Here is a 25380-nt window from a genome sequence, read left to right as displayed (position 1 = left end):
GTAAGAGGCCGAGGGCTATGAAATGGAGATCAGCACCGCCAAGCGTACCATTGAATGGTGCGGGAAGGACTTTGACTTTGTATGATGGAGTCCCCTAAAACCAGAGCTCTTTCAGGTTTCTCAGAATTCCTTTTTGCACAGTAAAGTTTTAACTGGCATTTGTGGATGCAACAATGTATTGTAGTGTTTGGCAAAGGTATGTCAAAGTCATCCTGAGTCCATGTGGTTATATCAGCTGTAGATGAATGACGTTTTTTTCATGCAGTGCCATCTGAGGACTCCGAGATCACATGTGTTGAGTTTAGACTTGCGCACTTGCCCTTTATGTACCCACATTCCTCCAGATTCCTTGAATTGTGATGTTAAGCCCCATTGAATGTGAAATATTCAAATCCCTTCCCATCTTTTTGTGGAACATTTGTTTTTAAACATTTCACTAATGTTCTGGTACATTTGTTGACAAACTGGAGAGCCTTGCTTCTCAAAGACTAGACCATTCCTGGACGCTCCTTTTGTAGCAAATTATAGTTACAATCACCTACTGACATAACCTGTTTCAAATCACATCATTATTTAATTGTTTTATGCCATTACTAGCCCTAAATTGCCCCCAAAATAATGTTGCAGGCCTGAAAAACAGGAATGGATTTATATGAGCAAATGAAATGAACTTGACCTGACAAAACATGAAATATCATGGCTTCATACTGTCTGCAATGAAATACAAGTAAAAGTAAATATAGAAATCACTGATTTCTTTTTATTACGTGTATTTTCCATTCTGTCCCAACTTTTTCTGATTTGGGGTTGTCATTTGATCCATAATAATCATGACTGATCTCTTTTAATGGGACATTTTTGTTCTTTACAGATTACAGAACTTTTACTTTACTAACAACAAAGACAAAGCTCCACAATGTCATACGGATCCATTGACGGCGGCTCCTTTGGCGGCAGGAATCCATTTGGTGGTCCCGCAAGGCAGGGCTACCAGCCAGTAGGTAAAGACCCATTTACTTTCCTGTACACACTGTATAATCTAACTGCACTGTGTGGCTTCAAGATGAGAGCTTAGGCCACACTATTTATCATCATGGTTTGTTCACCGAAATACCATAAATCATTTGACAAAGACAAAGAAGAATTCTCAACTTATTTGCAAAGCCATTGGATTCTCTGTTTGGTCTCCATAAATCATTATGTAACTAATCAGCCATATGGCTGCTTATAACAAAGGTCTACTTCAGCAGATTCAAACGTGCCTAGTGATTTTGTGTCAAGTTTGACACTGTGACACTGTGCCTTTAAATAGTTCTGCAGTAGCAGTCTGATGTCACAGCAGAAACTTCAGTGATTGTGTTGTAAAATCAGTCCATAAATGGAGCATCAGCCTAATGGTGCAGACTGATCACTGGGTCCAGAGCTGTATAGTCTGTCTCGGTGATTCTGCAAGTGGGATCTGGCAGTCCTTAAAGTATAGTGCGCTGTGATTTTCTTTCTTTAACATGGCAGAGTTGGACACAGGATGAGGATAAAGTTGGAATAAAAACACACGGGTGCACACAGTCCAAAACACAATCAATAAACAAGTTTCAAAGTGAGACAGAGGTCAAAGCTCAATGTCATCAAGAAATTGAGGGCAGAGAGTAACCCAACGCACAACTCCAAAAATGTAGCAAAACATATTAAAGGAAAACACAAGAACATTGTTCTTGTACATATTGTACATATTGATTGGCTACATGAATCAAATGGGGCTAATCCCACCCTCAGTAACTCAAAAACAAGTAGGTTGATAAATGATGCCATGTTGGATTTAATGTGCTTTGTTTGTGAAAGGTTTAGGAATAAGAACCTCTAAGGCTCTCATAAATATGTAATATTATTGTGCACATTTAAATAATGACCCAAATATTTGAATAGTTGGATTGTGTTCAGGAAATAAATGCTGAGGGGGTCCATGGTATTTATTTTACAGTTAAACAGGAACCTGATTGCAAAAGGACAGCATGAGGATGTGTATGAAACATATGATTTTTCTGAAAATGGCACACTGTTGATTTTTAACAGTAATATACAGTAGTCATTACTTTGCATTTGTTCCACTTCAGGATTGCTTTTTATGAAATGCAACTTATGACTAATCCAAAAAAGCTTGACACAGCAACTTGAATGTTATGTTTTGCATAATGGCAATGTACAGCAAATGATAAAGCCATTTTGTCTGCTGATATAATACACAAATTGACATTGTTAAATAAAGAAAAGGTTCCAATCAGGAGCTGGAGTTAGCAGTTATTGTCTGTGACAAGTTTTTGGCTACGGTGCCTTGAAAACATGCTATAAAGCCCATTTTATGCTTTCATCTTATGTTTTGGATTAAAAAGAGAGTTTTTTAACTGCTCTACAAATTCTTAAGTGCCATGTGATTATAAGTGAAAATTAGACAGAGAAGCAGGAAAAAAATTAAACAGCATTCATATCGGTTATCATCACTGAATAAAATATGGTAAAATATAAAAAGTCACGCATTTTTTAAAATGGCCTTCCAAATTTGCTTTGATTTCATCTGTGACATTGACTCTATCTCTTGCAATAAGACCCAAAAGTATGATGGAGGCTTTCACAGTAACATTTCACAATGCAGACAAAAAACACATTCACAGAAAGGACTCTGATTGTACAACCCCAATTCCAAAAAAGTTGGGACAAAGTACAAATTGTAAATAAAAAGGGAATGCAATAATTTACAAATCTCAAAAACTGATACTGTATTCACAATAGAACATGGACAACATATCAAATGTCGAAAGTGAGACATTTTGAAATTTCATGCCAAATATTGGCTTGTTTGAAATTTCATGACAGCAACACGTCTCAAAAAAGTTGGGACAGGGGCAATAAGAGGCTGGAAAAGTTAAAGGTACAAAAAAGGAACAGCTGGAGGACCAAATTGCAACTCATTAGGTCAATTGGCAATAGGTCATTAACATGACTGGGTATAAAAAGAGCATCTTGGCGTGGCAGCGGCTCTCAAAAGTAAAGATGGGAAGAGGATCACCAATCCCCCTAATTCTGCGCCGACAAATAGTGGAGCAATATCAGAAAGGAGTTCGATAGTGTAAAATTGCAAAGAGTTTGAACACATCATCTACAGTGCATAATATCATCAAAAGATTCAGAGAATCTGGAAGAATCTCTGTGCGTAAGGGTCAAGGCCGGAAAACCATACTGGGTGCCCGTGATCTTCAGGCCCTTAAACGGCACTGCATCACATACAGGCATGCTTCTGTATTGGAAATCACAAAATGGGCTCAGGAATATTTCCAGAGAACATTATCTGTGAACACAATTCACCGTGCCATCCGCCGTTGCCAGCTAAAACTCTATAGTTCAAAGAAGAAGCCGTATCTAAACATGATCCAGAAGCGCAGATGCCTTCTCTGGGCCAAGGCTCATTTAAAATGGACTGTGGCAAAGTGGAAAACTGTTCTGTGGTCAGACAAATCAAAATTTGAAGTTCTTTATGGAAATCAGGGACGCCGTGTCATTCGGACTAAAGAGGAGAAGGACGACCCAAGTTGTTATCAGCGCTCAGTTCAGAAGCCTGCATTTCTGATGGTATGGGGTTGCATTAGTGCGTGTGGCATGGGCAGTTTACACATCTGGAAAGACACCATCAATGCTGAAAGGTATATCCAGGTTCTAGAGCAACATATGCTCCCATCCAGACAACGTCTCTTTCAGGGAAGACCTTGCATTTTCCAACATGACAATGCCAAACCACATACTGCATCAATTACAGCATCATGGCTGCGTAGAAGAAGGGTCCGGGTACTGAACTGGCCAGCCTGCAGTCCAGATCTTTCACCCGTAGAAAACATTTGGCGCATCATAAAACGGAAGATGCGACAAAAAAGACCCAAGACAGTTGAGCAACTAGAATCCTACATTAGACAAGAATGGGTTAACATTCCTATCCCTAAACTTGAGCAACTTGTCTCCTCAGTCCCCAGACGTTTACAGACTGTTATAAAGAGAAAAGGGGATGTCTCACAGTGGTAAACATGGCCTTGTCCCAACTTTTTTTTAGATGTGGTGTTGTCATGAAATTTAAAATCACCTAATTTTTCTCTTTAAATGATACATTTTCTCAGTTTAAACATTTGATATGCCATCTGTGTTCTGTTCTGAATAAAATATGGAATTTTGAAACTTCCACATCATTGCATTCCATTTTTATTTACAATTTGTACTTTGTCCCAACTTTTTTGGAATCGGGGTTGTAGAACAATGTGAAGATGGGGGGAAAGCTACAAATCCATCAGCAAGTCTTTCACAAAAAGGCTTCAAATCCTTCTTTAATATTGATTAGCTAATGATGCCATCAATCTTGCAGTCACAGCCTGCTATTATAGTATATTTTCAAATGTAAATCTAAGAAAATACACTTCAGGAGGCATTAAAGGTGAAGGTACCTACATAAGCTATCTGCTGTCATGTAGAATATAAATGCTAATACATTAAGAGACAGTGCAGACGTGGATACTAAATCCACTTTCACTTATGCTTAATATACGGTAAGTTTTATCATATGTCTGTGAAATATTTCTGTGTAATGAAGAGCCATCACTCTGGCATAAGCTCCATTTCTGCTCAATGAGTCATTATTATTTGAAACACTTGGCAGTACAGCATTCCTTTTTATGCTCATGAATAAAGAGTGTTTTGTTCACTGCACTCGCTGGATCAATCATTCCATAAACAAACATGATATTAAGCAACAGCTATTTTAATGTAAATAATGTTTGGAGGGTCTCCATCCATCCATCCATCCATCCATCCATCCATCCATCCATCCATCCATCCATCAACAGTTCAGTTTAAACATTTAATGTTTTACTTAACTGGAGTGAATGTGAACTACTTTATAGACAAAATAACAAGGGCTCTATATAATATATCTTAATCTGACAGAAGCTTATTGATTTACATTCATTTTCCTGACACAACCACTTGATTTTTCTACTTTCCTCCTTTTTTTTAAATAACTTTCAACATTTTATAGCAGTCTAACAGCAGTGATCATTATTGATACCTACAGATTACATTAACTGAAACACAAAATTTCAATGTGCAGAAAATGCTTAAACTCTCAGGCCTCCATTGTTCTTGTTCATACTTCTCCTGATTTGTGAAATTGGTAACACTTTACAATATGGTTCCACTTTTACAGCTTAAAATCAAACAAAACCCCCAAAATAAACTGATTTATACTGGCAAATAATATCCATACAAGACATGTTCAAGTTTTCACTTGTTAATATTTGTACCTGTATACTGTGTACAGATTTTATTTTAAAAGAAAAACAATGTCCCTGGGTGCTGACATCTTACTCTCTCTGAGGTTCAAATATTGTACTCGGAGTACAAATTGTGAGAGAATATGAGATTGTGATGTCATTTACATACCACATGACTTACCGAAGCTAAGACCTAATGGATATATTGCTTCTAAATTGTTTTAAACAACCCTAAAGATGTCCGGGTGTCAAGCGTTTGGCTGTGTAATTTAAAAAAAAAACAAGCCAGATCATATTTTTGTGACTCTATGTGTTTCATTTTTATTCATTGAAAAAAGCAAGCTTTTGAGAGTGCAAGAATAGCATTGCTATGCCAACTGCCATTGTTTACTAGTAGTTATTTTTGGGTTTTGTTTGACTTTACTCACTGCTAAGTTAGTAAGTACTTCATCAAGTGTTACCATAATATCTCAGTAATTACTAATAAATCTAATAATGACATACCAAGGATAGTGTATGCCACGTTACACATACAAAAGAAGTGGTTCAACACATAACACATTGTTACAATTTGTCACCATTGTAATATTAGTTAGTAAATTACTCTTTAAACAGAAGTTTATTATACAGTATAGTGATTAGTAGTTATTGATGAATTACTATAGTTAACACTTAATTAGTTACTGCTAAGTTAATAAGTACTTAAGCACTGAGGAACTATATTGTAAAGTGCTACCTTTAATTTCTTTGGTTGGCGACATGGTGGTGTAGTGGTTAGCACTGTTGTCTCACAGCAAGAAGGTCCTGGGTTTGAACCCAGTGGCCAACAGGGGCCTTTCTGCCAGACGGACTGGGGTTTGAACCCAGGTCTCTGGATTGAGAGGCGGGGTAAGATCCCCTGAACCACCACAATGAATGAACTGGCTCCAATTGCAGAGAGACACAAGAAGGTACAGTAGCTGCAAAACTTTACTTTAGATCTGGCAAATTCCAAGTAATGTAGGTTTTGCACCAAACAGGTCCCATACAAGGTCTCAGTAACAGAAACTTTCATAAAAGGAAATCCAAACAGGCAGCATTAAGAAACTTGGGCACAGTATCAAAATAGTAGTCAAAAGGTCTCAAACTCGAGGCTTACATTTTCAGGACCACAGCAGACCGTAGAACTCAGCAAGGCACACTATATATACCTCCATGCTAATTAGACAGAGGTGTAAGTAATTAGCAAAATGGGCAAAATCAACTGGGTACATCTAGTGGTAGAAGAAAGGTACTGCAACATATGAAAAAGTCCAAAATCCTGACAGGACCCCTTTCCCTAGGAGTGTCTCCACCCCTCCCAGGGCAATCTGGGTGTGGCAAATGAAAGTCCCTTATGAGGTCATGGTCAAGAATGTCCCAGGCTGGAACCCAAGTCTATTCCTCTGGCCCATACTCCTCCCAATCCACCAGGTACTGAATGCCACCCCAGGCCTGGCAAGAATTCAAGAGCCTGTAGATGGTGAAAGCTGGCTGTCCATCAATGACTCAAGGGGGAGGAGGGGATTTGGAGGTGGGGGCCAGTGGTGAGGTAATAACTGGCTGCAACCAGGAGACATGGAAGGTGGGGTTGACCCTCATGGACTGGGGCAGCTGAAGATGGTATGAGACTGGATTGACCTGTCTCTCCACTTTGAATGGACCCACAAAGTGAGGTGCCAGCTTCTGGTTCTCCACTCTCAGGGGAAGGTCCTTGGCAGACAGCCAAACCCTCTGCCTAGGACAGAAAAATGGAGCAGGTCTGCGCCATCCATTCGCCTGGACCCAGTAACTCTTGGAGGCTCTAAGCAGAGCTTGTCGGGCCCTTCTCCAAGTCTGCTTACACCCTTGCACAAAACTCAGGACCGAAAGGACACTAGAATCCTCCTCTTGCTCAGGAAACAAAGGAGGCTTATAACTGAACAGACATTCAAATGGAGACATACCAGTGAAGCTGCACCTGAGTGTTGTGGGCATATTCTGCCCACAGAAGGTGGGTACTTCATGAGACTGGATTAGCTGACACTAGACATCTCAGGGTGGCTTCAGGTCTTGATTCAGTCTCTGTCTGCCCATTCAACTGTTGGTGGAAGCTGGATGATGGACTGACTGGCACCAATGAACTTGCAGAAAGCCTGCCAGAAGCTGGAGGTGAACTGGGGTCCACAATTCGAGATGATGTCCTGGGGAAGACCAAAAACTTGGAAGACATGTTCACACATTAATCTAACCGTTTTGGCAGCAGAGGAAAGTTTGGGTAGGGGCAGAAAATGTCAGGTCTTAGAGAATCTGTCTATTACAACAAGAATAACTGTTACCTTGGCATGAAGGTAAGCCCATGATGAAGTCCAAGGAGATGTGTGACCATGGTCTTTGATGGATCAGTAAGGGATGGAGCATGCCCTGAGTACTCTGATGTGGATCTTTGCTCCAGACAGACTGAACAAGCTACTACAAAGGTTTTAGCATACTACTTCATGCTGGGCCACCAGAACCAGCATTGGAGGAATTCCAGAGTTCTTAAGGATCCTGGGTACACTGTTAGTTGTGAAGCGTGACCCCATTGGAAAACCTTAGCTTGAATAGACTTGGGGACATAAAGCCGGTTGGTGGGTCCAGAACATGGACCAGGGTAGTTCTTAAAGGCTCGCTGTACCTCAGTAATAATGCCCCAGCAGACTGGTGCCATGACTCAGGAGCTGGGTAGAATGGGCTTGGGCTGGATCTCAGGAGAAACTGTCTGGAGAGGGCATCAGGCTTCGGATTCTTGGTCCCTAGATAGTAGGAAAGGGTGAAGTCAAACCTGTTGAAGAACAGAGCCAGTGTGCCTGTCTTGGACTGAGCCGTTTAGCCTGTTGGATGTATTCCAGTTTCTTGTGATCAGTCCAGACTAAGAAAGGATGTTGAGCTCCTTCCAACCAGTGTCTCCACTCCTCAAGCACCAATTTTATAGTCAATAATTCCTGTTTCCCTATATCATAATTTCTCTCCATAGCTGTGAGCTTGTGGGAGAAGAATGCACAGGGATGTAGTTTCCCATCACTTGCAGTCTGTGACAGAACTGATCCTATTCCCACATCAGAAGCATCCACCTCCACAATGAAAGTTCGATCCAGCTTGGGCAGACAGAACATGGGAGCCATGGTGAACTTCTGCTTGAGCATATTAAAGGCCTTGTCTGCCTCAGGGGACCAAGAAAAGGGCACCATGTCTTTTCATGTCAAAGCAGAAATTAGAGCAGCAATGGAACTAAAACCCTGAATAAAATGACAATAAAAAAATTGCAAAGTCCAGGAAACTTTGGGGCTCCTTAACTGAACTCTGGGTCAGCCAGTCTCGAACAGCTTGGACTTTTTTTCAGGTTCCATCTGAACGTTACCTTCAGAAATTATGAACCCAAGGAAGGTCACTTCTTTGACATGAAAGTCACATTTCTCTGGCATTACAAATAGACCATTCTTCAGTAGACGGCTCAAAATCTGGCAAAAGTGTTGGACATGCTCTAGTAAGCTCTTGGAAAAGATCAAAATGTTATTGAGATACACAAAGATGTATTGATTTAACATGTACCTAAGGACATCAATAATAAGAGCCTGGAAGACAGCTGGTGCATTGGTGAGGCCAAAGGGCATAACCTGGTATTCATAGTGCCCAGTAGGTGTGTTAAAGGCTGCCTTCCATATGTCGCCTTGTTGGAGTCATACCAGATGATAGGTGTTGCACAAATCCAACTTTCTAAAGATGGTGGCACCTTCCAAAAGTTCAAAAGCAGAGGTCATGAGGGGTAGCAGGCAGAGGTGGAAAAACCCGGGTGCAGAAAGTAAAAACCCTGCCACATTTTTGCTCCAGCCAATTCAATGAACCAGCTGATCCTAATTACCACATCCCCTAAGCCAGGTTGATGAGCTAATTGGTGAAATCACCTGTGTTGAGAGCACAGGCAGAAGGAAAACCTAAGCAGGACTTTTACTTTGTCAGTCCAGTTTTTCCACCTCTGGTAGCAGGTATCAGTTCTGGATAATGATCTTGTTTAGACCTTGATAATCTATGCAAGGCCAAAGACTTCCATCCTTATTCCCTACAAAGAAGAAGCCAGCCCCAGCAGGTGAAGATGAAGGATGGATGAAACCTGATGCCAGAGCCTCCTTGATGTAACTGTCCATAGCCTGTAATTCAGGGGCAGACAAAGAAAAGATGTGGCCTCAAGGAGGAGAGGTTCCTGGCAGCAGGTCAATGGCATGGTCATTGGGCCTATGAGAGGGGAGATCCATTGCTTTCTTCTTGCTGAACACTTCTTGTAAGTCATAGTCCTGAGAGAGGACTCAGGATAATTCAGGATGTGACAAGGGCTCAGAACACTGAACAGGCTGATGTAAGAGGCAGGCAGTGTGACTGGCAGGGCTCCACTCAATTACAGAACATGTAGACCAGTCTAGGTGTGGGTTATGGAGCTTCAACCAAGGAAACCCTAACACCACTGGATACTCCGGGAACTGGATGAGGTGGAAGGACATCGTGTCACAATGGTTATCAATCTGGACTCTCAATGTAACAGTTCTCTGATGAACACAACCATCGCCCAGGGATTGACCATCCAAGGCTGTTACAGAAAGAGGAGAATCCAGGCTGGTGGTAGGGATTGACAAATGCTTGGCAAGGGAAGAGTCCATAAAATTACCTGTTGCCCCTGAATCCGCAAAAGCTCTAGGAGAGTGCTCCTGACCACCCCAGCCGATGGAAATAGTAAGGAAGAGACTGGCAACAGGTAGATCAGGAGAGGTCACCCCTATCACAGCCCTCCTGATACTGGATGGGGTTTGGCTTTTCCTCACTAACTAGGCAGGAACTTTGGAAATGGACTGGTTCTTTTGAAGCCCTTAGCTAGGGATCTTTCCTGAAGATGATGGCCCAGGTCATTCGTCTGGACAATCGAAGTCTCCAAATCCCATATCTCTTTCCAAGAAACTAACTCGTCTTTAATCCGGTCAGACAGTCCATGGTAATAGGCGGCCAGAAGGGCCTCTTGGACCCAGTGACTCTCAGCTGCAAGGATCTAGAAGCAAATGGTGTAGTCTGCAGCCCTTTGACTCCCCTGGCACAGCTGGTTAGCTGCATCCCTGCCACTGGCTGTTGGATTGAAGACCTTCCGCATTTCCTCAGAGAAGCCATCAAAGGAAGAACAGATGGGATCTTGCTGGTTATGAAAAGCCATTGCCCAGGCCAGAGCTCTGCCACTCAGAAGGACGGCAACTTGGGAAGACTCAGTGGGGAAGGTGTTGGGTTGGAGAGTGAATGTCAAATGACACCATGTCAAGAACCCATGGCACTCATCTGAGTCTCCACTGAATCTGTGTGGGTTAGGCAGACAAGGCTCGGATGCACCTCCAGGTAAGACTTGATGTGGAAGAGGAGCAGGAATCAAAGTTGTAGAGAGCGCTTGAATTTGCTAGAGGATTTCCTTCAACATGGCCCCATGCTGAGCACTCAAAACTTGTTTGTCATGACACTGCACAGTTTCCTCCTGGCTGTTTACAGCAGATATGTTACGACCCAGCTCAAAGGGGTATTGAGAAGTAACATAAAACCAGATGGGAATGGTAGTAAACAAAGGATTTTTATTAATTGAAAATTCAAATTGTTATAACAAAAGGAGGTGAGGTAAAAGGGAACAAAGGGCAAACGAGTGCTGTTTAAAAGAACAAATAAATAAAACAAAAAGGGAACTCCAAATGGAGCCTATACTAGTCTTATCAAACAAAATGGGAAACAAAAAACCTCACAATCTAATTCAACAGTCAATAACAAAAAAAAAAACATAAAACAGCACCCCTAACTAGTGTGACTAACAGAAATTGTCTCAAGTAAGTGCAGTCAGTGCTAAAGCTAAACTAGTCCCTGCCCAGTCCCAAAACAATTATACTGACCTCCACACTCCTGAACGAGTTAACCACTGTTAACATATGAGTTTTCGAAATAACCATGTGAGCTTATAGTCAATACAATTCATACAACCCCCCCCTCCCCCGAGACTGTGCCGCTCCCAGTTTAAATAGCAGGGATGCTGAGAATCGTGTCATCTGGTTGGTGGTACGTCAGGGCCGGTCAGCCAATCGCGGTCATACACATCCCGGTGCCGGTTCAGCCACTCCTCCCGCCTCCCACACTCGAGGCCAATCAGAGCCCAGCACCTCCATCCTATGAGAAGGAGCACAGCAAGAAAAACGCACACAAAGGCTCCACCAGGTCCACACGGTGGCAGCCGTAACACCCCTCCACTTAAGTCAAAAGCTGAAGGGGTTTTGACCAACAATTTCCCCTTTTTTTTTTTTTTACGCCCTTGACAACGCGTCTGCCAATACGTTGTCCAGCCCCTTTTTGTGCTGAATCTCTATTTGGTATTCCTGCATAATGAGGGCCCACCACATCAACCGATGATTCTGGTTGTACATATGGGCCAAGAATACAAGGGGATTGTGGTCCGTGAAGACCAACACAGGCAAGGGACTGGAGCTGACGTAAACCTCAATGTTGTAAAGCCATCAACAAAGCAAGGGTTTCTTTTTCAATGGTGGAATATGCCAGCTGGTGCTTCAAAAACCTCCGAGAGAAGTAACATAATGGATGGTCGACCCCATCTGTGTCTGCTTGCAGCAGGACCGCACCAGCCCCCACCCCACTAGCATCCACCTCTAGTTTAAACGATCGCGAGAAATCAGGAGCAGCCAGCACCGGAGCATGACTCGAGAGATTTCACACACTCAAAAGCGTACTGGCACTCCGGAGTCCACACAAACTCCACTTTCGGACTGGTCAGACTGGTCAAAGGGTGGACGATGGTCGAGAAGTTCCGGCAGAAACTCCTGTAGTACCCTGCCATGCCCAGAAATCTAAGAAGGGCTCTACGAGTGGAAGGAACCGGACACTCCATTATCACTGCAACCTTGGCCTCTATGGGCCTCACCTGACCCTGGCCTACCTCCCTCCCCAGGTATGTGACCGTGGCTTTCCCAAATTCACATTTGGCCAGATTCAGAGTCAGGTTTGCTGCGGCCAGTTGGGTGAACACCTGTTCTAGAGTTCGCATGTGCTCTTCCCAGGTAACCAAGTACACAATTAGGTCATCTAGGTATGCGTTGCAGCTGTCCACATCTGCCAGAACGATGTCAACTAACCTTTGGAAGGTAGCAGGAGCATTGCACATGCCGAATGCCATGACCGTATACTGTAGGAAACAGTCAGGCATTGTGAAGGCACATATCTCCAGATGCATGAGCTGTCAGTGGCACCTGCCAAAAACCCTTGAGCAAGTCTAACTTGCTCACAAACTTAGCGGTGCCGAGGTTATCAATGCAGTCCTCCATCCGCGGTAGAGGATACGAATCTGGAACTGTGACAGCGTTCACTTTGCGAAAGTCCATTATAAAACGTGGAGACCCATCGGACTTGGCTTCTAAGAGACAGGGAGAACTCCAGGGGCTTGAACTGGGTACGGCTAACCCATTTTGTACTAAGTACACTGTCTCTTTTCTCATCAACTCACGCTTCACCGGATTAGCGTGGTAAGGATGCTGCCGTATTGGCTTGGAATCTTTAACGTCAATATCATGCTCAAGGACTGTGGTTCGTGTGGGAACGTCACTAAAGAGACAGGGAAAACGACCAATTAGCTCAGCCACATCTTGTTGCTGACCATCTGGCAGGTGGGTCAGGTGCTCGGGCAACATTTTCAGCATTTCTGAATTCGGCAACCGAGCGCTCTGGTAGGAAGGGTGCCGCGCCTTTAACCCGTCATCGTCCTCAGGAGAGTTCAGAAACTCGGCCACAATCAGAGCAGAACCACCAGAAATGGTCTTTACTGGTGCCTGTGTCACTGGTTCCTGTGTAATCTGTGTCACTCAAACAATCCAGCACTTCATAGGGGCTGGAGAATTTGGCAGTCAGTGCGGAACCGGGTATAGGCAACAACGCCAAAACTTTATCACCCAATTGAAAATGATGGGAAATGGCTGGGCAATCATATTGCTGCTTCATCATGGCTTGTGCGCACGAGAGAGACTCCTTCGCCAGGGAGTCTGCCCGGTGTAACCGCTCACGAAACTGACTCACATAATCTAACACATTTTTTCTGTGCAGATCCCCAGGAGCCATAAACTGCTCATGCAAAGACTTAAGTGGACCACGGAGTGTGTGGCCAAAAACAAGCTCGGCCGGACTAAATCCTAGGGATTCTTGGACAGTCTCCCTAGCTGCAAATAGCACAAAGGGGACTCCCTCGTCCCAGCTTTTGTCAGTCTCAATACAGTACTTTCGGAGCATGGATTTAAGCGTCTGGTGCCACCGTTCCAGTGCCCCCTGCGACTCCGGATGGTAAGCACTGGAGATGGCATGCTTCACCCGTAATGTTCTAAGCACCTCCCGAAATAACTTTGACTGGAAATTAGTCCCCTGATCGGACTGAATTACGAGTGGGAGACCAAAAGTGGAAAAGAATTTTATTAGCGCATTAACAACCGAGCTGGCCATTATTTTCCGCAATGGAATGGCTTCAGGATAACTGGTGGCAGCACACATAAGGGTGAGTAAATATTGATTTCCTGATTTTGTTTGTGGCAGAGGTCCCACATAGTCTATTATGATCCGCTCAAATGGCTCTCCCATAGCAGGGATGGGATGCAGTGGAGCTGGGGGAACAGACTGATTTGGCTTACCCGTAATTTGACAGACATGACAACTCCGGCAATATCTAAACACATCAGTCTTCAGCCCTGGCCAGAAAAAGTGTTTTAAGATCAGGTTGTTTGTTTTGGTTATGCCCAAATGCCCCGACCACTGGCTTTCATGAGCTACAGACAGAACGTGGGGATGATATGCAGAAGGTACCACAATCTGGTAAACATTGTTCCAATCAGAATCACCATCGGCGGAAGCACACCATTTACGCATCAACAGCTGGTTATCTAACACATAAGCTACATTTGTACCACTTGCTTTGGAGGCACTTACCACCTTCAAGAAACACGCTTTTAGCGTTGGATCAGCCCGTTGCGCAGCACACAGTCATTCACACGTAACAGGGAGTGGTGGGCCCTCCAGCGCCGGCCTGACCGGGCTGGCTGAGCGCACTTGCTCCAAGCCACCTCCAGCTGTAGGCAGAGTCGTTAACTGCATCTCTTTTTCTTCGTCATTTACCCCTGAAAGAGCCGACATGAGAACAGTGTCCGATAGACCCACTTCTATATCTTTTAAGTGCTTGTGCACGTGTGACTGCACAAACGGGGAAATAACTTGGTCTGAGATTGTGTATTACCATCTTCTGCGCCCAGAGGGGAATCCAGCACTTCCAGTGCAGGGGTTACCTTGCCACCGGCTATGTCATTACCCATTAGAAACTCTACGCCTTTAATTGGTAGTTCAGTACACACTGCCACTGGAAAAAACCCGGTGACTAACTCAGATTTTATGTGCACCGGTTTGGGCACATAACCCATCTCAATGCCACACAGCACAATTCCGTACCCACATGCCGATTCATTAGAGAAAGGTAAAACAGAGGCTAAAATAACAGATTGGGAACCACCAGTATCCCGCAGGATGTGCACTGGCCGCTGGTCCGCCGGCTCCCCACTTAGTGACACTGAGCCTTCGAACATAAATGGCTTGAAACAACCATCAACAACATCATCCCCCTTCACTTCTCGTTTAATTAACCCCACACCCTTTGGTTGCGACACACTCTGGGGACCCTGCTGTTGTTCTTTTCTCTTTAGTGCTACACAATTAGAAATAACATGTCCCGGCTCACGACAGTAAAAACACTGTCTTCTTTTTTTGGACCCGTCACCTTAGGTCCACTGGTCGGCCAAGTTAATGCGGAATGAGACAGACTCGCAGGCTCTGAGGCATAAACTGTTTTGTGCGTTAACACGTACTTATCGGCTAAAACGGCCGCCGAAGACAAGGTCATCACTTTTTGCTCATTTAAATATGTTACGATGCATCCAGGTAGACAATTCTTAAATTCCTCTCACAGAATCAACTCCCTCAAGGAATTAAAATCACCAGCCTTGCAAGTAGCAGTCCACTTATCGAACAATGTGCTTTTGTCACGTGCAAACTCTACGAATGTCTGATTTGCGGCTTTCTGATAGTTTCTAAATTTTTGTCTGTAAGCTTCCGGGACCAATTCATACGCTCATAAGATTGCAGATTTGACCGTATCGTATTTTAGGCTCTCCTCTACAGGGAGCGCTGATACAACCTCCTGGGCTTTGCCGTGAATTTTACACTGCAGGAGCAGTGGCCAAACATCACATGGCCACTGCAGAGCCGAGGCGATGCGCTCAAATGCGCTAAAATACGTGTCCACTTCAGTCTCTCGAAATGTAGGCACTAAAGCAATATGCTTGCTTATGTCAAATTGTGTGGTAGGTGGAGGGATGGAGGGAGGTGACGTACCTGTAGCGCTGGCAAGTTCGCGCAGCGCGCAAGCCTCGAGCTCCAGCTGACGCAGCCGTACGGTTTTGTCAGCCTCGATTTCCAGCTTTTTTATTTCGAGCTGGTATTGGAGCTGTGCTTGCCTTCCTCTTTCCCTCTCTTGGGCCTCCAGCTGGAGACGGGCAATGCGCACTCTCACCCTTGCCTCGTCTCTGGACCTAGTGCTGCCCGATGAAAGAGGATCGTACCGGGGCAGGGTGAACGGCATCTTCAGCCGCCCACCTGACGCAGTCTCCCCTCCTCCAGCAGCCACAGCACCCGGAGGACCAGCCTCGGCTTTCAGGCTGCCCTCGCCTTCACTAAGGGTGCCATCCTCAGACAAAGCACTCCCGACCAGCGCTGTTGCCACCAATACTCCAATCTCTTCCAATTTACCCACTACTAAAGCCTTAAGCTCCTTTTTTACTAACTGCCTCAAATATGAGAACCCGAAGTGGCGCGCAATCTGTGCCAAATCACTTTTTCTACAATTCTCAATCTGACAGAGCGTTGGGTTGGTCACAAAAGCTTCTAAATCAAAGCTCGCCATATTTTTTTTTCAAACACAAAACAATTCGATGTTTCAAATAATAAACTCCTTTGTTTCTTGGGTTTTAAAGGTCTCCCGGACGAGCCCCCATTTATGTTATGACCCAGCTCAAAGGGGTATTGAGAAGTACCGTAACATAAAACCAAATGGGAATGGTAATAAACAAAGGATTTTTATTAATTCAAAATTCAAATTGTTATAACAAAAGGTGAGGTAAATGGGAACAAAGGGCAAATGAGTGCTGTTTAAAAGAACAAATATAACAAAAAGGGAACTCCAAATGGAGCCTATACTAGTCTTATCAAACAAAATGGGGAAACAAAAAACCTCACTATCTAATTCAGCAGTCAATAACAAAAAAAACCACATAAAACAGCACCCCTAACTGGTGTGACTAACAGAAATCGTCTCAAGTGAATGCAATCAGTGCTAAAGCTAAACTAGTCCCTGCCCAGTCCCAAAACAATTATACTGACCTCCACACTCCTGAATGAGTTAACCACTGTTAACATGTATGAGTTTTCGAAATAACCATGCGAGCTTACAGTCAATACAATTCATACAACAACAAACCCCCCCCCCCCCCCCCCCCCCCCCGGAGACTGTGCCGCTCCCAGTTTAAATAGCGGGGATGCTGAGAATCGTGTCGTCTGGTTGGCGGTACGTTGGGGCCGGTCAGCCAATCGCGGTCATACAGATCCCGGTGCCGGTTCAGCCACTCCTCCCGCCTCCCACACTTGAGGCCAATCAGAGCCCAGCAACTCCATCCTATGAGAAGGAGCACAGCAAGAAAAACGCACACAAAGGCTCCACCAGGTCCACACGGTGGCAGCCGTAACAAGATACAAGGCAAGTCACTGTGCTTAGGAGGGCTTGGGCTCTCTACTGGGTCTACAATGGCTGAGTTCTTCTGTCAGGTGGACTGGGGTTTGAACCCAGGGCTCTGGATTGAGAGGCGCTGTAAGATCCCCTGAGCCACCACAATGGATTAACTGGGTCCAATTGTGGAGAGACACAATCACAAGAAGGTAGCTGCAGAACTTTTACTTTAGATCTGGCAAATTCCAAATAATGCAGGTTTTGCACCAAGCAGGTCCCATATGAGATCTCAGTCACAGAAACTTTCACAAAAGGAAGTCCAAACAGGTAGCACTAAGAAACTTAGGCACAATGTCAAAATAGCAGTCAAAAGTACTCAAACTCAAGGCTTACATGCTCAGGAGCACAGCAGACCGTAGAACTCAGCAAGGAGCACAAGGCAAGGCACACAATATATATCTCCATGCTAACTAGACAGAGATGTAAGCAATTAGCAAAATGGACACACATTGGCAAAGTGGGTACATGTAGTGGTGGAAGAAAGGTACTGCAACATATGAAAAAGTCCCAAATTCTGACACTTTCTGTGTGGTGTTTGCATGTTGTCCCCATGTCTGCATGGGTTTCCTCCGGGTGCTCCAGTTTCCCCCACAGTTCAAAGACATGCTGTTAGGTTAGTGTGCGTATGACTGTATGAGGACCTCAATGAACAGATGTGGCAATTTGAAATTGTGAGCTGTGCACATAACTGGGCTATCCTAAATACATGTGTTTATTATTATTATTATTATTATTATTATTATTATTATTTGCTATTAGTTTATTACAAAAAAGTAGTTCATAGAAGTTATATGTTCATGGAAGTGGTGGCTTACAAATTAGGGCTCTGAATGGCAGATTGGTTAAGAGTTTGAATCCTGGTACCACCACAGTGCCACTTTTGGATACATACAGTAAGTGCTTAACCCTCATCTGCTCAGCTCAATTATAAGTCACTTTGGATAAAACATTGCCAAAGGCTAAATGAAGCCTATGTTTTAAGTTGAATAACTGAATGTAGAAGCCATAACTTTAAGAGGGTGAAACAGTTGGCAGCTCATCAGTTCTTAGACCACTTTTATGTCTGTGTCTACAGGGCTCCAGACTAACTTTTTGACCTAGGAGCACTGTGCTCCCAACCCCTAAAAATTGGGCGCACCAGCAAAAATCTAGGCGCACCACTATAAAAGGTTGGGAGCACAAGCAAACGTCTTTGCCATACCAAGTATTACTCCTATTAATCAATGTTAACAACCTTCCATTAAGTATTTGTATAGATTCTAAAAGAAAAAGCCCACACTGATAGGTGCAAAAGAATTGGCAATGTGTGGTATTTTAGGTGGTTCTTGGGGAAGAAGGACAAATCACACCATTTGTTACAACCGACTGCTTTATTCCCGACTTGAACCTGCAGTCATGTCCAGGCATAATACTGATGATGTCAAGTCAAATACACAACCAGGCATACTGACCTGACAGAATATCTTAGAGTGGTACACAGGCATACTGACCTGACAAAATATCCTACAGAACACAGGCATACTGACCTGACAGAATATCCTATAGAACACAAGTCAACTGTTGAAAAAAATAGATAAACAAAAAATGATAATAGCAGGCAGAGTCATGTGGAACTCTGCAATGGAGCGCTTCATCTTGTCTGAACAGAGACCACAGGGCCGCAGAAATTTCTGACCAATCATACACACGCTTACTAACCGTGTTTGTTGTTTATCCTCATCAATCTGTTCCTTGATTAGCTGATTACGGTCAGCTGATCGTTTAGCAAGTTGATTCGCCAATCATGATCAGCTGACTCACAGGATGCATTACATCATGGAAAATTTCTTGGAACGGCCGGCACAGCACTAGTGCTACTTCCGGGTTTCGTATAGCGGGCGAATGGCACGTGTCAGCCGGCTGGGGAGTTATAAAAATTAATTTGATCACGTGTTTCTGCCGGGGGTGGACGGGGACTTGGTTTTTGCGCTTCAGTCAGCCAGCCGGCGTGAAGCTTGTTTTTTTTTCAGACGGCGGCTTTGTTCTGCAGCCATTATTTAGGCGCAGGCCTTAATTTTTGCTCTTTTTTTTTATTGGCGCACCGTGCGACTGGGATTTCAAATATAGTCGCACCCTCAAAATTCTAGTCGCAAGTGCGACTAAACCAGTCGCACTCACGAGCCCTGGTCTACATAGGGGGTGTAAGAGGCAAGGCAAAATCTGCTTTCTGCTTACAAAAAATAGAGATGTCCTGTCTGTGTAGATAGTGCCTAATGTTTAGCTTGTCTACCTCTCTATTTGGGAGAGTATGAGTTCTACTTGCAGTCAGGTCTACCAGGAGATCTATTTATTTAGGATAGCCCAATTATGTGCACAGTTCACAATCTCGTAAATTGCCACCATGAACATCTTTTCAGTGGGGTCCTCATACAGTCATACACACATTAACCTAACTGCATTTCTTTGAATTGTGGAGGAAACCCATGCAGACATGGGGAGAACATGCAAACTCCACACAGAAAGGCCCCCATTACAGTGGTGACATACCAAAACTCATCATAAAAATGGTACCTACTGCCATCTGACGAGGCACGCCGCAATACAGATGCAAGAAGGGAGTCAAACTCTTGTGGTTACCAGAGGACCAGCCCTCCACTATAAGTCTAGCTATGTAATATGTAATAGCTTTGTAATGGCTAGGCTGAGGCAGAGGGCTAGAGAAATGGAGATTGGCACTGCCCAATGCATGTTAAGGGCCTGGTTAGTACTATGATGGGAGACCGCCTGTGAAGACCAGGTTCTGGCATGGGAGGGACTTTGACTTTTGACTGTCTGGAGAGGTTGTTGAATGGGGAAAAAACCTTCACATAGTGTCATAGTAAATAAAGTCAAACTAAACAAAATAATCAAAATCATTTGTGTTGAACTGCACCAGTAAAATATGCAATGCTAATATTTATCAGTTAGCAAACATGACCCAGGACAATTCCATATCATTCTTAGTGTGTGTGAATGGGTGAGAGAGAGCAAGACAGGGACAGCAGTTCGACTGGTGCCATGTTGCTAACTAGCTAATGTCTCGGCTTGGGATTTTCACAACAATGGACTTTCTGCCTCTTGAATTATACATCATATCAGGTCTTGCATGTTTCACATGTCTCACGGAGGTTCGTGCTCCAGAGCATTCCGTTAAATACAGATAGGTGGGAATATGTTATCCATTACTTTTCCATTATGGAAGACTGAGTGGAAATGAACGTTTATCTATCCTGTGTTTTTGCCTCAAACAGTAACGGATTTCATATGGGGGGGATTAGGGCTGAGTGTGAGGTTGCATTTGGAGGCCTCCTGTCTCAGAGGAGAGCCGACGGAGTCCTGTAGCTCCAGTCATTAGAGACAGGTCTTTGATCACAGGCAGACCTGTGTTCAGAAGCCTGTCAGCTTTACTGTGTATCGGCACTCAGGCGTCAGCTAAGCTGGAGCGGGGCTAAGGCGATGATCAAAGCTAAGGTTAAGTCTCTAATGGAGTTGTCAGTTGAGCTAATCTTTCTCCTCCTACCTGCTGCCAAACCTTTCAGCTCCCTCCAGCATATGCATTTTCCCCCCTCACTCACACTCTAGCTCACACCTTCCATTTTTTTTTCCATTTTCCCTCTTTTTATCTATGAAGGTATTTTCTTAAAGAATGCAGTTCACACATTTGTGTGTTCAGGGCAACAAAAGAACAGATTGCTGGAAATGCAGGTGGGCTTGTAGGATGTTAGAATTGGTACTAATATAATGGGTACTATTTTAAACCTAACAAAATTTCATGAGCCTAGGGCTCCCCCCGCCCCAATTTGGAGCATCTTTTAAACCCAGTTTACACCTGACTGCAACAGCACTTCAGTTCTGGCATGGTTTCAAGCTAGAAACACTTAACAATATTCAAGCTAGGTTTTGCATATCCATAAGCTAAAGAGCACATGGGTTATATTTCAGACTCTAGCAACGGCACGTCAGTTCAAATCCAAACTTCATGAAAGTTCTAATGACCACCAATTATACAGTGGTAATACAGGTTTTTAATAATCTGATACCCAGTACAGGTAGAGTTTAGTATATTGATTAAACCTAAAATGAATGTTCACATCGGAGTGACTGCAGTGTGTCTACTGTTGTGAGCTCTTTCACACAGCAATTCATAAAAGTATCTTAATAAAAACTCACCATGCATGATATTTCCCTCTTTGATGTTTTTGTAATGCTATTACAGAAGAAGCCTTTGTCACATGCACACTCAAGCACAGTGAAATTCATCCTCTGCATTTAACCCATCTGAAGCAGTGAAAACACACATACACAAGTGAGCAATGAGCACACACATACTTGGAGCAGTGGGCAGCCATGCTACAGTGCCAGGGGAGCAGTTGGGGGTTAGGTGCTTTGCTCAAGGACACTTCAACCCAAGGCTGTCTCATGTTAACCTAACCACATGTCTTTGAACTGTGGGGGAAACTGGAGCACCTGGAGGAAACCCACGCAGACATGGGGAGAACATCCAAACTCCACACAGAAAAGCCCCCATCGGCCACTGGGCTCAAACCCAGAACCTTCTTGCTGTGAGGTGACTGTGCTAACCACTACACCACTGTGCCACCCAAGTGATTAAACTGTAATCACTATTATCTCTACACAAATAATGTCGTCATCTAGCAGTTAAATAATCTAACCTTTATCTTTGTGGAATTTCATAACTGGCCATTGTTAGATCCTAATGGGACACTAAATGAGTGCTTCATTAAATATAGATGCACTTTGAGTGTAAACTCATGAAGCCTATACATAAAAACACTGATGCATAGTACTAGTATTTTAATGCAAAACATAAATACATGGCCTTTTCTGTTTAGATCTAGATTAAAAAAAAATCTAACTTTTCACTCACAATTTTGTATTCATTTATTTTTATTCTTGTTATACTTTCAAATTTAGCATGTTTCTCTTAAACAGAAATGCTACAAAACAAGGTGATCACTAAAAAAAAAATGTGAGAAATATATTTGCACTTCCTAACACATGATATGAATCAGATATCATATTTCAACCTTTAACTGTTCTTATTCTGCTGGCAGAGGATTTTGCTTTTTTCTAGAAATAAATGCTTGATATTAGAAATATTATGTACCAATAAGAACAAGACTTTCAGCTTTAAATTAGAAAAAAAGTCTAGAAATAGGATTACTTTATCTATATCCTAGCTTATTTATCTTTACGGAGACATGGCTAATACATCTCGTACCGGATGCTAATGTGGACTTGCGGGGATTCACTGCTGTGAGAGCCGACAGAGACACTAACACGTGGGGGAGTCATCATTTATGTTAACAACCGCTGGTGTAACCCGGGACATATCTCCGTAAAGAGAGTTTTTTGTTGCCCGGACTTAGAGCTGCTAGCCATTAGCCTGCGGCCATATTATCTGCCGAGGGAGTTCAGTCACGTGATCACCATCTGTGTTTGCATCCCTCCAAGGGCAGATGCAGCCGCTGCATGTGAGAGGATTCACTCTGTCACAGCAAGGCTGCAGACACTGCGCCCTGAGGCATTTATAATAATTTCTGGGGACTTTAATCATGCTAATTTGGACTCTACTTTGGCTGCTTTTTACCAGGCTGTGGACTGTCCAACAAGGAACAACAGGACAATTGACTTGCTGTATGCTAATGTGAGGGATGCATACAGAGCCACACCCCTCCCCCCACTAGGGAAGTTTGACCACAACCTGGTTCATCTACAGCCGAAGTACACCCCCCTGGTTCAAAGGTAGCTTGCAACAACTAGCTCCATCAGGAGGTGGTCCCCTGAAATGGAAGATGCCCTCAGGGACTGCTATGACATCACGGACTGGGATGTGCTGCTTAGCCCACACTGTGAGGACATAGAGGTGCTGACACACTGTCTGACGGATTACCTTAACTTCTGTGCAGACGTGGTCTCACCCGCTAAGACTGTACGGTGTTACCCTAATAACAAGCCATGGGTAACACAGGAAGTCAAAGCTGTCCTCAACAGGAAGAAGGCCGCCTTCAGGAGCAGGGATAGTGAGGTGATGAAAGCAGCACAGCAGGAGGTAAAACGCTGCGTGAGGGAAGCTAAGGACAGCTAAAGTAGAAAGGTGGAGCAGAAGCTGAAGGAGAACAGCATGAGGGAGGTCTGGGAAGGTGTGAAAACCATCATAGGCCACAATACAAAGACCAGAGTCATTGAGGGGACAGTGGAGAGGGTGAATGAGTTGAATGACTTCTTCAATCGGTTCAACCAGCCCACGCCCCCCCACCCTCTCCCTCACTGCAGCCATCTCTCCTCCTTCCCTCAACACACCTCCTCCCAGTCATCACAGCAGCCCCCTCCTCCCCCACCTCAACACAGACTCCTCCATGCATTACTGCAGACCAGGTGAGAGGTCAACTGAGGAAGCTTCACCCCAGGAAAGCAGCAGGCCTGGACAAGGTGTGTCCCCGACTACTGAAGACCTGTGCTGCTGAACTGGGTGAACCACTCCAATGCATCTTCAACCTCAGTCTGCAGCTGGGGAGAGTGCCCACCCTCTGGAAGACATCATGTATCATTCCAGTTCCCAAAAAGAATCAGCCCAGCAAGCTAAACGACTTCCGACCGGTGGCACTCACTTCACATCTGATGAAGATGTTGGAGTGGCTCTTCCTCAGCCTCCTCAGACCCCAGGTACAACATGCCCAGGACTGTCTGCAGTTTGCGTACCGGGCAGGTGTTGGTGTGGAAGACGCCATCCTCTACCTGCTACACCGAGCCCACTCGCATCTGGATAAGGGAAATGGCACAGTGAGGATCCTCTTCTTGGACTTCTCGAGTGCCTTCAACACCATCCAGCCCCTATTGCTTCAGGACAAACTGAACAGGAGGCAAGTGGACCCCTGCCTGGTCACCTGGATCTCCAGCTACCTCACTGACAGGCCACAGTATGTCAGGCTGAAGGACATCACATCTGACACTGTGATTAGCAGCACCGGAGCACCCCAGGGCACAGTGCTGGCCCCTCTTCTCTTTACCCTGTACACCGTGGACTTCTGCTACAACTCGGAGCTATGTCACATTCGGAAGTTTGCCGATGACACAGCCATTGTTGGGTGTATCAGTGACAACAGAGAGGAGGAGTATAGGAGCCTGGTGAGGGACTTTGCTGTGTGGTGCAACAGGAACCATCTGCAGCTCAACACCTCGAAGACCAAGGAGCTGGTCATTGACTTTGGGAGGTCCAGACCAAGGTCACGACCAGTTCTGATCGAGGGAGTCAAGGTGGAGGCTGTGGATTCCTACAAGTACCTCGGGCTGTGGCTGGACAGCAAGCTGGACTGGACTTGCAACATCAATCACTTATACAGGAAGGGACAGAGCAGGCTATACTTCCTTAGGATGCTGCAGTCTTTTAACATCTGCAGGAAACTCCTGTGGATGTTCTATCAATCTGTGGTCACCAGTGTCCTGTTTTACACTGTGGTGTGCTGGGGGGGGCAGCACATCCAAGAAGGACACATCTAGGCTGGACAAACTGATCGTGGTCAGCATGAAGCTAACACTCTGGTGATGGTGGCAGAGAAGAGGTCTATGGACAAACTATTGAACATCATGGACGATGCCAGTCACCCTCTGCACACCATCATCAGCAACCAGAGGAGCCTGTTCAGTGACAGAATGCTCCTTCCCAAGTGCAGGATGAACAGACTCAAAAACTCCTTTGTCCCTCATGCCATCAGACTGTACAACTCCTCTCTGGTGGGGAGGAAGGGTAACAGGAGGACAGAGGATGGGAAGGAGCAGTAGCCTAGCCTAACAATAAGCAATGCCGGACAATGTGCAATATAATGTGCAATATCTCTCCTGCCTCCCCCCCTTTCCCCCTCCTTCTCCCTCCACTCTTCCCCATATCTTATTCTTTTTATACAACCCCGATTCCAAAAAAGTTGGGACAAAGTACAAATTGTAAATAAAAACGGAATGCAATGATGTGGAAGTTTCAAAATTCCATATTTTATTCAGAATAGAACATAGATGACATATCAAATGTTTAAACTGAGAAATTGTATCATTTAAAGAGAAAAATTAGGTGATTTTAAATTTCATGACAACAACACATCTCAAAAACGTTGGGACAAGGCC

At 44.3% G+C, this 25380-nt stretch overlaps 1 protein-coding gene across 4 annotated transcripts in view; it reads left to right on the top strand.

The window, feature by feature from the left end:
• tsnare1 (T-SNARE Domain Containing 1) overlaps positions 1-25380 on the top strand; it is a 437024-nt gene that overhangs the window by 68960 nt on the left and 342684 nt on the right. For all 4 annotated transcript variants that reach the window (XM_060920699.1, XM_060920698.1, XM_060920697.1 and 1 more), the window contains exon 2: positions 872-1001. In XM_060920699.1, the coding sequence (XP_060776682.1) occupies positions 917-1001 (85 nt within the window). In that variant the 5' untranslated portion in view covers positions 872-916. The remainder of the gene's footprint in view (positions 1-871; positions 1002-25380) is intronic.

Source organism: Neoarius graeffei, chromosome 5 (assembly GCF_027579695.1).
Source record: "Neoarius graeffei isolate fNeoGra1 chromosome 5, fNeoGra1.pri, whole genome shotgun sequence".
Taxonomy (NCBI): Eukaryota; Metazoa; Chordata; class Actinopteri; order Siluriformes; family Ariidae; genus Neoarius; species Neoarius graeffei.
Note: the sequence above shows the minus strand (reverse complement) of the source record. Positions and strands in the feature narration are given on the sequence as shown.